Source organism: Gopherus evgoodei, chromosome 8, assembly GCF_007399415.2.
Source record: "Gopherus evgoodei ecotype Sinaloan lineage chromosome 8, rGopEvg1_v1.p, whole genome shotgun sequence".
Lineage (NCBI taxonomy): Eukaryota > Metazoa > Chordata > Testudines > Testudinidae > Gopherus > Gopherus evgoodei.
In genome coordinates this window covers 4470131-4484518 of record NC_044329.1, presented here as the reverse complement: position 1 = coordinate 4484518, position 14388 = coordinate 4470131, and the positions used below count along the sequence as shown (strand labels likewise).

General features: G+C 54.9%; 1 protein-coding gene across 3 annotated transcripts in view; it reads left to right on the top strand.

Moving 5' to 3' along the window:
* Positions 1-14388, top strand: part of LARP1 (La ribonucleoprotein domain family member 1) — a 75071-nt gene extending 60683 nt beyond the window's left edge. For 2 of the 3 annotated variants that reach the window (XM_030571582.1, XM_030571581.1), the window contains exons 8-20: positions 124-268; positions 640-814; positions 1394-1563; positions 2252-2605; positions 4029-4121; positions 6053-6176; positions 7894-8099; positions 8261-8367; positions 9006-9157; positions 9956-10100; positions 10444-10553; positions 11339-11466; positions 13304-14388. In XM_030571582.1, the coding sequence (XP_030427442.1) occupies positions 124-268; positions 640-814; positions 1394-1563; positions 2252-2605; positions 4029-4121; positions 6053-6176; positions 7894-8099; positions 8261-8367; positions 9006-9157; positions 9956-10100; positions 10444-10553; positions 11339-11466; positions 13304-13525 (2131 nt within the window). In that variant the 3' untranslated portion in view covers positions 13526-14388. The remainder of the gene's footprint in view (positions 1-123; positions 269-639; positions 815-1393; positions 1564-2251; positions 2606-4028; positions 4122-6052; positions 6177-7893; positions 8100-8260; positions 8368-9005; positions 9158-9955; positions 10101-10443; positions 10554-11338; positions 11467-13303) is intronic. The other variant, XM_030571583.1, reaches the window with a different exon arrangement.

Sequence of the window (14388 nt, the reverse complement as noted above, 5' to 3'; positions counted from 1 at the left end):
AGCTCCCAGGGCGCACAGGAAAGGCTGGAACTCCCTGTGAGAGGGGGCTCGTGGGGTCTGCAGTGCCTGAGCAAGGCGGTGATAGTCTGCATCTCTCTCCTTTGCTGCTGGTGCTCCGTGCAGAGAGTACTACTTCAGCGTGGACAACCTGGAGCGGGACTTCTTCCTGCGGCGCAAGATGGACACGGAAGGCTTCCTCCCCATCACCTTGATTGCCAGCTTCCACCGAGTGCAGGCCCTGACCACGGACGTCGGCCTCATTGTCAAGGTGAGGGCTCCTGATGGGGTCGCCTCCGGGAACGGGCTGGTCCGCGCGGCTGCCGGACAAAGCTCAGCTCCGGCCGCTCCCCTCCTGTTCGGTCCCCAATTCTCTCAAGCCCGGTTTTCCCACTGACTTCCGGGAAGATGCTGAGGCAGTTGGGGGACTTCCCCAAGGTGAGGCCAAGCAAGTCGGACTTCGTGCCTTGCCCCACTGCTGGAACCTCAGCCAATGGGAGCACGTTGCTCCCTCCCTGGCGCAGACGCCGAGGTTCTGTCTGCACCTCCCTGCAAAGGCAGCCTTCACCTCCAAGCTGGCATACACGGCTGCCCTTGAGGGGCGTCTCTGAATTAATACCATTTGGGGGGCTTGGTCTCCAGGCTCTGAAGGACAGCAAGGTAGTGGAGATTGTGGACCAGAAGATCAGGAGAAAGGAGCAGCCAGAAAAATGGCCTCTCCCTGGCCCCCCCATGGCGGACTACACACAGACTGACTTCTCTCAGCTTATCAACTGTCCCGAGTTTGTCCCCCGGCAGAGCTTCCAAAAGGAAACAGGTTAGAGGGGCACGTTGGGATATATATGTGTGTGTGCGCGTGTGTAACTGGGGGAAGAAACTATCTAGTGCTATCACAAATTCATGGCATTAATTGCGGGTGGATGGGTTTTTGGTAATTTGTCCTGTTGAGACATTGACCCTCCTGGGAAGGGTCCTACTGAAGATGGAGGGGCCAAGCACTCGAGACCCATTGGGCTGAGATGTCTCAGGGCTGTCTGAATTCAGTGGAGAATGAGTGTCCAGATACCCTGAGTGGCTTTTCAAATCTCAGCCTTTCCATCTAGACCTGACAAACTATGGAGAGTATAACATACAGAGCAATCCTGCATTGGCAAGAGGGTTCCCCTTAGCAGGCCTCTCCTTGCTACAAGGCCTTTCCCTTCTCTGGACTTGTGTTTGCTGCTGTGGCAGCTTTCTCTGGGACTTTCCTTCTAGGTTTTTTTTGAGAATAAGACCCTTGAATGCACACAAACTCATGCTACTTGCCCTGGGGCCGTCCTTTCCTGCGTGGGTGGGTGGACACGCAAACACTTACATACCATGTATAAAACCCTTATCTGTCCCAAAATGTATCTAGAATCTGCACCTGGCTCTCCCCGTTCTGCCAGCCCTGTGGCGACTAAGACTGAGGAGATCAGCAACCTGAAGACGATGCCCAAAGGCCTGTCTGCCAGCTTACCGGACTTGGATTCAGAGACGTGGATTGAAGTGAAGAAGAGGCCTAGGCCTTCCCCAGCCAGACCCAAGGTACTCTGCGGCCTGTGTGGCTCTCCCCCCGTAGCAGGCTGAATGCACCGGGTGGGAACAGAGCTGGGCAGTGTCTTGGAAATGGCTGGGTTTTGCTGGCAGTTGTCTGGCCAGCTTTCACAATGAGTCAGGTGCAAGTTTAGTACTGGACTGGCTTCTGGGGCATGTAGGGTGACCAGACAGCAAGTGTGGAAAAATCAGGACAGGGGTTGGGGGATAATAGGATCTGATATAAGAAAAAGACCTAAAAATCAAGACTGTCCCTATAAAATCGAGACATCTGGTCACCCTAGAGCATGACTCCTGTGGGTGGCTTCCCTGTTCTTTTTTGCCCCCGTTGCATTCAGCCTTGAGGGCATGGAGTCACTGCCTGATGTGAGACGTTCCTGGTTGAACATGGGCGGTCAGCTTCGTGTGACCTAGAGGAAAAACCAGTGAGCTGAAGGTGGGCCTGTTCTTTCAGCAACACCGAGCCTGCTGCCTTTAGAACAGCAGGATCACGTCATGTGTTGTACTGAGTCAGCACCAGGGTCTTGCTGGACCAGTATTAACTATCAAGGGTAGAAATGTGCAGTTCTCCCTGGCTCCTGACATGAAAACCCAGCAGGTCTCGTGGTGTCTGTTCACCCAGAGTCCTAGCTGCATCCCCCAGGGCCCCCAGCTCATCCTCTCCTCCGTTTGCCTTTAGAAAATGGAGGAGTCGAAGGCACCACAGAAACAGAAGGACCAAGACGAGCCTGAGGAGCTGGACTTCCTATTTGATGAGGAAATGGAGCAGATAGACGGCCGTAAGAACACCTTCACCGACTGGTCAGATGAGGATTCAGACTACGAGATTGACGACAGGGACGTGAACAAGATCCTGATTGTGACGCAGACGCCCCCTTACCTGCGCCGACACCCCGGGGGGGATCGCACAGGCAATCACACCTCCAGGGCAAAAATGAGCTCTGAGCTAGCCAAGGTCATCAATGACGGGCTGTATTACTACGAGCAGGACCTGTGGACGGAGCAGTTTGAGCCTGAATACTCGCAGATCAAGGTGAGAGCTAGAACCAGTGTCCCAGTGTTAATCCAGTGCGAACCGAACGTGGGACATGCTCTCACTTCAGTTTGAGTAGCTGGCTTATTTCACTTGGACTTAAACCTCTTCCTAACCTGTTTATGTGAAACGAAATAAACCTGGTTCAGACGGAAACAGGCGCGACTGTGCTGCCTCTTGCACTGGTTGAAAATCAGTGCAGCTCTGAGACAGGAGTGGGCGAGGTCATCGCATGGTGCTCATGAAAGGCATCCAGCCAACAGTGCTGGATCTGGGACCCCTACCCGCCAAACAGGGTCACAGGGAGCGGCATGGCTAGCTTTGCACCCGGCCCCGAGCATGCTCTGGAGAGCCCTCCCTTAAGACTCCCTGCCTTCTTTTCATCCCGCAGTAGCACGACACCTGGGAGGGAAATTGGCTTTAGTTAGAGTGATGGGTGCAGTTGGCCAGGAGCCAGCCAGTCACACCAGTTCCTCGTCCCTTCATGCTACTTGGACCATATCTCCTCCTTCCTTTCTCGACCTGCAGCAGATCTGTGCTTCTGGCCATCTCCCCCCAAACTGCCTCATTTCCTCCCCGCTTCACCTCTGTTCTCACCGTGTCCCGTCCTCGCTCCTTTGGGCTGCTCCCACTGTGCTTGTGCATCTCTGCTCATGCTGCCTCCTTTACTTGACAGCCCCTGACCTTCTCAGCCAATCACTTGATAAAACTCACTCTCCCATCCCCTGTTCTGTCTTCTTCCTTGTGCACCAGTGGCCTGTACTGTGGAGTCTGTTTCAGACTTTGTAGAGCATCGTATAATCTCTGGCGGCGTGTAAGCCTTTCTAGGGCTTGCCCTCCTTGTGTGGCTATGGGTCTGCAGCCAGGAACTCTGTGCCGTGGAAATGAGATTGGAAGCTGACGTGACAGTACCGCCTGCCAGCTGCAGCTGGTAAAGCCGGTGACACTGCTGAGGGAGAGGCAGCTAGACTCTGGGAAGGGAGAGACTGAGGAGAGCAAGCTGCAAAGTGCTTCTGCTTCTCTGTAAAGTCTGAGGAGCTGACACCTCTCTGCAGGGGAGCAGGGGCAGTACCGCTAGCTGTCAGAGACACCCCACACTCGTCTCTTCATGCACGTAGGAGCCAGGTTAAGATCATTCCACCCCAAAAAATTCCTGCATGGAAACTGCGCTTTTCAGAAGTCAGGAGGTGCCCATTTAAAGCGGCCCCTTTTATGCCTATGTGTTGTGGTCACTTATTTTCAGGATCATACCACGTCTCTGATAATACAATACTGGTTACAGTTCTTTTCAATGTCCCCTCTCCCCACACATAGCCCTGGATCTGTTGCTGGGTCCTTATTCTGTCTGTTTTCATTGCCACAATGACCTGTCGTATCTCCAGAGACTCAGGCTTTTTATAGGTGGTCTCTGTTCTCTCTGAAGTGCCACGTTCTGGGCAGCCGATTCCGAGACTTTCTCTTCAACCCAACGAGCAGCACAGCAGTTCAGGGAGCGAAAGCTAGTTGGGCAGTGAAGGTGGGTAGCCGCTACGCTAAGGGGGTATGTTTCTCACTCGGGTTAGCTACGTGGGATTAAAATGGCAGGGAAGACCTGGAACTTGGCTTTTGACTCAAGTCAGGCGTTGTCTGTGATACAAAATTAAGTCATCTTAAGTTAGGTCACCATACAGCCGCATGGTGGTTCATGTCCATGCTACACCCTCTCTGGTGGTGCTGTGTGTTCTCCCCATTGCCACTTCCACCAACTTAACCGTGTGGGGCACTGACAGCTGGATCCTCCTTGCCCCGGGGCTCTAGCTGCGATCTCCATGTAGGGCTGACAGCCAGCAGGTGCTGTAAGCAATGCAGTGTCTACACGGACACTGCCTTGCCCAAACGACATCACCCTTAGCAGGACCCCGCTCATGGAGTGGAGTTACCAGGTCGGTGTAGTGGGTGACTTACATTGGCGGGAGCAACACCGTAGTGTAGACACTGATAGTGTTATGTTGGTTTAAGCGGCTTTATGTCGACCTGACTGTAGCGTAGACCAGGCTGTAGCAATTCCAGTTCAATCCAGGCTCCCTGTGCGCTTGACATGGAGTTGAAAGCCAAGGTATCGTGTCTTCGCTGCTGTTTTGACCCAAGTTACCTCACTCGGGATAAGAACATGCTCTTCCCCACCCCCAAGAAGGCCTTAGTCTGCAAGGTGCTGAGCATTTCTCACAGAAATGACTGCCGTGGACGTCAGTGATGGTTCTCCAGGCATACGCGGTGGCACTATGCTTGGTACTACGCCGTAAAGGGGAAATACAGCTGTCCTGTGGGGGGCAGATTGAAGTTGAGAATGGGGAGGTGGAAGTGGGCGGGGCTGAGGAGGAGAGGGCCTGTGGAAGGTGCTGTTTGGGAAGCCATAGGCAGATTCACATAGTAAGTGGTGCATGGAGGGGGACACCTGGCACCTGCTTGGGAGCACTCAGAGCCTGTGTAAGTACCTCGAGAGAGCAGAGGGGCTGGGGGGTGAAGAAGGCACTGGAGGCCTGGGGGAGGCTGGTCCCTGAGTAGACCTTGGAGCCCAAGGGAGCTGTAAGACATTCTAGAGGTGACCGAAGTAGGTGAGTGTGAAAGGAGCAGGAAGGGGGTGGTGATGCCGGTGTCTTCTAGTGTTTTCATGTATTTATCCTCACATCACCTCTGAGAGGGTGGGGAAGCATTGGTATGGTCCATTGTACTGAGGCACAGAGAGGCTTAAGTGCCTTGCCCAAGGTCACCAGGAATTGTCCAGAGCTGGGAATCGAATCTTGGGTCTCCCACGGCCTAGGCTTGTGCCCTGGCACCGGGCTGTCGTTCCTAGAGATGAGCAAGGCGCTGCTCTGGAAGAGCTCCAGGTTGGATTGAGAGTTGGCTGGCTAAGAGCAATGAGACAGTGACGGCCTCATCCTTGCAGGACATTGCCATGGGAGGGTTTCCCTGTCCTGTCTCCAGAAAAAACATAGCTGGGACAGCAGAAGTACCAGAGATGCCAGGGAGCTGTGCTAGCCTAGGGCGAGGGGTGCACGTGGCAGCACAAATCGCTCGTGTAGGGAGAGAATGGAAAGGTTCACTTGTCCTGTCCATGGCGCAGAGGGGTGAGCCATGCCCCTCAGTGCTGGGAACTGCCACCAGCACGAAGGGGTGGGACTCCCTTTAAAAGCAGATCATGGACTAAGTCAGTTCCCTTTCCCAGTGTAAATGGGCAGGCACTGCAGTACTGACCCCTCACCGGAGTTACCCGCAGGGGTGGGGGCATGTCCAGGCTGTGCTGGCAACCGGAGAGAACAGCTTGATTTGAGGTGAGCCACAGATGAAGTGTCTGCTCAGGGCCAGTGTGGAACCCCAGAGAAGGCTCTCGGCTGAATTGGGATGAACCGTCCTGTCGTGGGCAGGGCAGCTGTGCTGGCTACTCATCTTCTTTATCTTTAAATACAGCAAGAAGTGGAGAACTTCAAGAAGGTGAATATGATCAGCCGGGAGCAGTTCGATACTCTGACCCCGGAGCCCCCTGTCGATCCAAACCAGGAAGTCCCTCCTGGACCCCCCAGATTCCAGCAAGGTAAGAGATGTGGTATTAAGGATGTATTCAAGTAGCTTACTTTTGGCCCTGGAGAATAAAGCTGGCTGTTCCTGCTCCAGGGCCTGAAATCTGGAGAGATGGTGCTGGCAGGGCCAGCTTTAGGAACTGCAGGGCTCAATTCGAATACCCAGCAGCGGTCCGGGTCTTTGGCCGTGGGGGTCCTTCACTCGCTCCGAGTCTTGTGCGGCACTGAAGGACCCCCTCCCCCCCCCCCCCCAAATGCCGCCGGTTGAGTAGAAAAAATTTTTTAAAGCGCCTAAGGCATGGGGCCCTCTTAGGCATGGGGCCCAATTCCAGGGAATCAGCCTAAAGCCGGCTCTGGGTGCTGGTGGCATTGTGCTGCCGTTAGCACATTTGCCAAATGTGCCTTCCCATCACTTAGATACATCAGGTAAGTGTTACCATACCTGGAGCCTGATCTGCCTAGGGAGAGCTGGGTGTCTTTGGTCTGGCAGCTGTCCCTGGGGGGAGCTCCTGGAGTGACTCTGCTGAGCAGGGGAGGCAGGGTGTCTTGGTGCTGTGGGTAATGAGCTGTGCTTATTAGGACCCATCCCCTGCCGCCCAAGCAGCTGGAGCACCGTGAACGGTGGCCTCGATCATGCTGTGGCTGGCATGCTGCCGAGCTGGGGATCAGGATAAGGGTGTAGCGTAGTGCTCTAGTGACCCCACTGAGGGGAGGGGTGTGTGTAGGGGGGTGTTCGCCAACCGTCCTGCTCAGGGTCTTCTGAACCAGAGGGGGCGCTGCCCCATCATACACACTGGTTGTCCCACCCATCACATCTGCAGCACAAGGTGATTGAAATCGGGAGTGTTCTAGATCACCTCCCAGCAAGCTGCCTGCAACGTAGCGTGCAGCTCAGTGCCCTGGGTCCCTCCACGGTTACCAGCCGCCCAGCTCCTCAGGCTGGAGCTGCTCCCTCAACCAGGAGCAATGTGTCCCCTCCCGGTCCCGTTGGGACAGAGGCGGCGCATGCTGCAAAGAATCCTTCCAGAAGTCTACCTGTAGAGGCATGGCCTAGCGTGCCGTCTCCCATCTAGCCGCGCAGCTCAGGGTCCCAGGAGGAGGGGGAGCTCAAACTCAAGGGTCTCCCAGGCAGTGTAGGAGACTCTAATAGGTCTCGCCTGTGGGTCATGCTACCAGGTGACATCTGTTGCTCTGAGGGAGGTGATTCAAACAGTCAGACTGACTGGATATATCTTTCCTATGAATGAAATGAAGGAATCTGCATGTGGGACCGGGTTGGTGGTGGAGCTGGTCCAGTATCCTGGCCAGGGAAGTGATGCATTTGTGGGGGGGGTGGGGGAGACTCTCTGGGAAGGGGGTTCTCCCTAGTCCCAGCTGGTGAGAACCTGCAGCAGGACACTGACAGAACCATAGATCTCTAGTCCCATAACTACGGGTGCTCTTCTTAGCCCCACATGGTTCTTCTCAGCTTTCCACCCAAGGCAGCTTAGTTCCCTGGTACTTGGTGTTGTCTTTCTAGAGGCGCTCGGTGACAAGTCAGAACTGCAGGCTGCTCTTCCAAGAGCAGGGGACAGCAGCTTGTGTGTCTGGGACATCTCCTGAACAGGCTTCAGAGGGAGAGATCTCTGCTACATGGTTCCAAGTACAACCAGTGGGGCCCCTTCCCCTCAGCCAGAGCTTGGTGTGAGGTGGTTTCTGGGGGCTGTTCCCATCTCCTTCTCCTTCCTGCAGTTCCTACCGACGCTTTGGCCAATAAGCTATTCGGAGTCCCCGAGCCTTCAGCCATCGCCCGATCTCTGCCAACCACTGTGCCAGAATCGCCTAACTATCGCAATGCCAGGACCCCCCGGACCCCTCGCACGCCTCAGCTGAAAGACCCAACGCAGACACCCCGGTTCTACCCAGTGGTGAAAGAGGGCAGGACGATAGATGCCAAGGTGAGATATCCCGGGGGGCTCAGGCTGTGTGTGCGGGTGACAATGCTTTCAGCTACCCAGGAGGGATTTGGGACTTCCTGTCTGGGGTGGCGAAGGAATAGGAGGGAGGGAGAAGGGGTCAACCCAGGAGAAAAGACACTTAATGCCGCTGTCTCTTGCAGACCCCCCGGAAGAGGAAGACGCGGCACAGTTCGAACCCCCCCATGGAATGCCACGTGGGCTGGGTGATGGACTCCCGGGAGCACAGGCCTCGCACTGCCTCCATCAGGTATTCAGAAGGGCAGAAGAGGATGGGGAAGGGGCCAGAGACAGACCCGTAGAGCTGACGACCAAGTAGCTATCTGCCCCTAGTGCAGCCCCTAGCGCCCTCTGGCTCGAGAAGCACAGCAGTCAGCCGGGTTAGCGGGCTCTCCTCTCTGTGGCACGCTCGTCCAGCAGAGCTGCCTCTGCAGGAGAGTTGGTGACGGAGTTGAGGCTCCATTTAAAGGGAAGGAAGAGAATTGTCGCCCGTATGTGTGACACAGACATCAGAGCAGCTAAACCAATGTGCGTTGGTGTCAGAGGGGCCCGTTCACGTGGCCTGTGACTCTGCAGCTCCAAATCGTGTCTGATTTCTGTAGTGTTCTGGGTGTGCACAAGGCTATAGACTGAAGACCGGGAAGGCCCTGGCCTGAGGAGTTCATGCACCAGCCCCTCCCCAGGCTATCCCATATATGATCAGGTAGCAGGATGCTCCAGGCCACTGTGCAAACCACACGAATCCTGCCGTGCTGTCCTGCCCTTGGGGTACTCCCCCTCTCACTCGACTGCAGCCTCTCATCCCATGAGTGATGCTGTGGCTCGGGCTTGCAGCTGGTGGTGTCCAAAGGAAGGAAAGGGGGGTTGATTGGTGTGTCTTGTGCTCAGCTCCAGCCCCTCGGAAGGAACCCCTGCTGTCGGGAGCTACGGCTGCACCCCTCAGTCGCTGCCCAAGTTTCAGCATCCTTCCCACGAGCTGCTTAAGGAGAACGGCTTCACGCAACATGTGTATCACAAGTACCGTCGGCGCTGCCTTAATGGTGGGTTGGGGGAGGCCCCGCGGAGCTTGCACCGGGGCTGCTGGAGCTCTCGCTCTGTCTAGCAGTGTGGGAGCACCCTCTCTGCAGCCACATACCTTAGCTACACGGGGCACGGGTGAGCATATCGTCCTGCTGCTGTGCTCTCTGCACTGGACAATAGACTCCACTGCTGCCTAAGCCAGGGGGCAAGAACATCGAACGGACAAGCCAAACATATAAACCCTCCTTGACCCTGCACTGTAAACTAAGAAGGGCTCCGGGTTACTAGTAGCTAGCATACCGTCTCCATGCATGCAGAGAGAACTGATTTGTGGAAGTTACATCAACTGGCAGCACAGTCAACCTGTGGTATTCCTTGCCCGGGGATATTGTGAAGGCCAAAACTATAACAGGGTTCTAAAAAGAACTAGATAAGTTCATGGAGGATGGGTCCATCAGTGGCTATTAGCCAGGATGGGCAGAGATGGTGTCCTTAGCCTCTCTTTGCCAGAAGCTGGGAATGAGCACCAGGGAATGGATCACTTGATTACTTGTTCTGTTCATTCCCTCTGGGGCACCTGGCATTGGCCACTGTTGGAAGACAGGACACTGGGCTAGATGGTCCGTTGGTCTGACCCAGTATGGCCATTCTTAAGGGCGGGGGTGTTACATTTAGGGCTGGATGCCCTTTTAAGCTTATCCAGGGCATCTTACCACCTCATCCATATGCCCCTGCTCCTGAACACGCTCTGCAAGGCAGGGGTATTCTACCTATTGTTCTGGAACCCAAAGTAATTGCCTGCCTTCTCCCCCAAACAGAGCGGAAACGACTGGGCATTGGTCAATCCCAGGAGATGAACACGCTCTTCCGGTTCTGGTCATTTTTCCTCCGAGATCACTTTAACAAGAAAATGTACGAGGAATTCAAGCAGCTGGCATTGGAAGATGGGAAGGAGGGATACAGGTAGGGCAGTGGCCGATGTGGATACGGGCTCCTGTGCTGTGAGTTGGGATGGGAGGCTGCTTTCAGTTTAAGGGGTGACAGAGCATGAGTGGGGTGGGCCCATCCTCGGGCTGGGGAGTAAATGCTGGCTGGTTTTAAAGTAGAGAGAGCAGATGTGACCTTGGGGAAGGAACAGGGGAGATGCTCACGCGCCACCTCACACAAAAGCAGGGTATTAGCTATGGTGTGTCCCTCGGGAGTGTTCCCAGCCCTGAGAGATGACGTCATTCCCTGTTGACACGGGGCTGGGTTCAGGAGCCCTGCTCTGGCTTAGGCTTCTCTCACGATCTGCTGTGTTCTGCAGGTACGGCCTAGAGTGCCTTTTCAGATACTACAGCTACGGACTGGAGAAGAAATTCCGGCCGGACATATTTAAGGATTTCCAAGAAGAAACCATCAAGGATTATGAAGCTGGTAGGTGGTTCCTTCAGCCACTCCTTGAATCTTATAGCCCTGCTCTCTGTGACCGGCTGTCCAGGGGCTTCCTTTGGGAAGTCCGGCCATGCTCCGGGTTTACTGTGCTAATGGTAAACCCGGCTGTGACTGTCCAAGGGCTGTGCGGAGTAGAGCACATTGGGCCTGGAGTCACTGAGGGTTGTGGCTTTTTGGGACACAGAGGTGGCTGGGGGGCCTGGTGCTGGGAAGGTTAATGGAAATAGGCCATAGTAGATGTTCTCCAGATTCACTCTTCTTGTGGGCCCAGGGTTTTTCTTGAGGGCTTGCAGTGACCCAACCCTCCGACTGAACAGGACACCCTGCCCCCATGCTCTGCACCCAGAGCTAATCCCCCAGTAGTGAGAGGGGTCCTCTCTTCTCCCGTGGTTCAGCCATGCTGGCTTTGCTGTGCTCATAGCCCCTGGCTGGCCATGGGAGTGACAGGCCAAGGTGGTCTCCATGTGTGGAAAGCAGGCAGCCCCTCCTCTGTGACTTCATGTCAGGATACACTCTTGGTGCCACGCGGTCACTGCACCAGGCCCAAAGGGTCTATTGAGGAGTCTCGACACCCAATGGGGTGGTGCCACGTGGTTACAGGCAATCCCTCGCGTGCCCTTGGCGGAAGTGCAGTGTATCAGTGAGTCTGCGAGAGGCCCGTCTGCATGGTGTCTGTGTTCGGCCAGGGTGGATGGAGAGTGCTCGTTGGGCTCTGGGGAGCCCTTCATGGACAGCTCTGATGTCTGTAGCTTTGTGTCTCGTAACAGGGCAGCTCTATGGACTGGAAAAGTTTTGGGCCTACTTAAAATATTCCAAAGCCAAAAATCTGGACATCAATCGCAAGCTGCAAGAATACCTCAGCAAGTTCAGGCGCCTCGAGGACTTCCGAGTGGATGTGAGTAGGAGCTGCAGCTGATCACTCCTCCCTGCCCCCCCCCCAGCTCTCTGCTCTTCATATCTTCCCCCCCCCCCCAAAAAAAAAAAAAACAAAAACAAACCACACACAGACACACCCCAGTCCCAATCCTTGACCACTCCTCCCAGAGCAGGGGCAGTGGGTGGAAATTCAGTCTGAATCGCAGCCAGGTTTAGCTCAGCAGCGACCCCTAGTGTCGTGTTCAGGTCATTGTAGCTGGGTGGAGGAATAACGACATTCACCTTGGTTTCTGTAAAAGCAGCAAAGAATCCTGTGGCACCTTATAGACTAACAGACGTCTGTTAGTCTATAAGGTGCCACAGGATTCTTTGCTGCTTTTACAGATCCAGACTAACACAGCTACCCCTCTGACCCTTGGTTTCTGTGTCTAAGGGCCTCCTGAATACGGGGCTGTTCCTTGGCTACTCTGTCTCCATGGGAATAACATTTAGCTTTGTTTTGCTTCCCTAGCTCTGAACAGCTGTCAAGGGCTTCCCTGCTTGAGAGAAGCATGGGCCTTGCTTTGATCCCATGTGCTCTCTTGTAACCGGGCTGCGTGGAAGAGGCCTGAGGATGCTCCCCCACACACTGAATGGGTTACGGTGGGGTGGCATTTTCACCCTCGATCTCTGACAATGAGTCAGTGACTTTAGGAGTAGCTGAGCTGGAGCACTGTCGGATACAGCTCAACGGTCTAGGGGCTGGCAGCACAGGCGTTCGAGGCGTCGGGGCAGGGGAGAGAGAATTTCCGATTAACTTTGAAATAAAGAGGGGGCTGGGCAGGAGGCTGCTGCACAGATATGTGTGGGTGTTGGAGGTGAGGCAGGACAGAAGAACAGCCATCCTTAGATAAGGAGAGAGAGGGGCCTGCCTGGTATGGTGGAGCCAGGAAAGCTAACCCTGCCCCGCTGGCATGTTACTCAGCTCTCGGGTTATCGCAGGCCTCCCCGATAGGAGGTCAGTTACCCTCCTGTAGCTGCCAGCCCGTTTCCCCCATGCCCAGCACTCCTGAGGGTTCCACCTCGGAGAAACGAGGTACCACTAGGTTTGCATATTGGGAGCCAGGTTAAGCCTGTTTGTACAAACATTTACTCTATTAACCCCCCTGACCCCAGGGAGACAGGTATGCATTTTTTTTCCCCATTGTGTCCATGATTAAAACACAGCACCAAGTTAGCTGGCTTGCTTGGTGGGGCCAGGTTGGGTAGCCAGAGCTGGTTCCCTGTCCTGCACCGGACCGCTGGACTGTACTCTGCTGAGAGAGGCTGCATCTTCGCTGGAGGCCCTTATGCACTTAGGGGATGAATCTTGGCGCTGGTGGGTTGGAACCATCAGCGTCTGTAGAGCAGGCTGCATCCCAGGGGAGCTTGTGTCGGGAAGCGCGAATGATTTGCCCGCTGTAATGACTCAGCAGGAAGCAAAAACAGCTCGAGCTGCTGCCTCCTGGGGAGAGGAATCGGGATTATAACAGGAAGGGGAGACTGAAAACTTCCCAAGGCTGAGAATCGGCCTGGGCCTGAAGCCAGTTTGCCCCACAAGAATTCTTCTCTCTGGCTCCCTAATGCAGCCGGAGTGCAGCCCTCTCCCTGAGCACCTCCGTGAGTGGATGGGGAGGCTGAGCTAAGGTTTGCGGGCCCCCCTCCCCTTGTTCCCTGGGATTCAGGGAGGACTCTTGCAGCTGTTGATGGGACTTCCTAGGTGATGACAGATGCAGAACACGGATGTATGGGGGCGGTGGAGGCAAGACTGTGGTCGTGTGCATGGGGTGACTTGCTTTGAGATGGCTGCTCTGATGCCAGGGTCGGTTCTCTTTCAGCCACCCATGGGAGAGGAAGGTGGTCACAAGCGATTCCAGTCAACGTCGGGAGGAGATGGAAGGAAGCGCTACCCCTCCCAGTCTTCCAGCAAACCGGTCAGCCAGTCCCCATCCAGCCAAGCCCATGCCTCGTCCAGCCAGCCTGCGAGACAGGATGCCAAAAACCTGAGCCACCATGCCCTTGCCACAGCAGCTGTGGAATCTCAGACACTGGGGAAGTAGAGAAGCTGGAGCTTCTGCTTCCTATTGGGGAAGGTGTGGGTTGGTGGGGAATTTGACCGGGGGAGGGGAGAAGTGCGGTGGGGAGGGACAGAAGGGGAGTCGGAACGTGGGTGTCCAAGAATAGGCTGCTGGGGGAAACTTCAACGCACACAACCTCTCTTGTGGCTGGAAAACAAGACTATCACAATCCAGAAAGGATCTTTTGCTTGCTGTCTGTCACTGACTGGAGCCGGACCCCCTCCGCCCCCACTTCCATGTCTTAGCTTCTTTCTGGGTGGGTTGGGAAGGGGGGAGATATTTTTTTTATTATATATATATCAAGTTTTAAATTATTGATAGAAGTTTGTCTGGATTTACCAAAATCACTCTGCGCTAGGCAGCCCCTCCCCCCTCCGCCCCCTGACACTCACCCCTTCAGATCAGCTATGCAGCCTACTCGGAAAGCTACGAGGTTTCGTGTCGAGTCGGCCTGTGGCACCGCCGACGTCCCTGACTCGGCTGACTTCACCCATTCCGAATACAAGGATGCGTTTTAAAAACAAAAACCCAACCGATACAGAAAGACTTGATTGTATTTGCCCCTCCTCCCGCCAGCTCCATTTCCCTCCACCCAACTAGCCCTTCCATCATGGACAATTGGAAGTCAACCAAAGGACCTTGACCAGGCGTTGCGATGGGCTCATTCAACCTTTCTGTGCGAGGACAGCGAGGATGGGAGCTGCAGGCTCGTGCAGGAACGCTGGCTGCACTAGAAGAAGGAGCTTTCTCTTCCTCTCCCTCTCCCTTTAAAACCACAAACACACACAAAAAACCCTCTACACAGACTGCTCTCCCTTGGCTTTCTTCCTTGAAAATAATTGTTT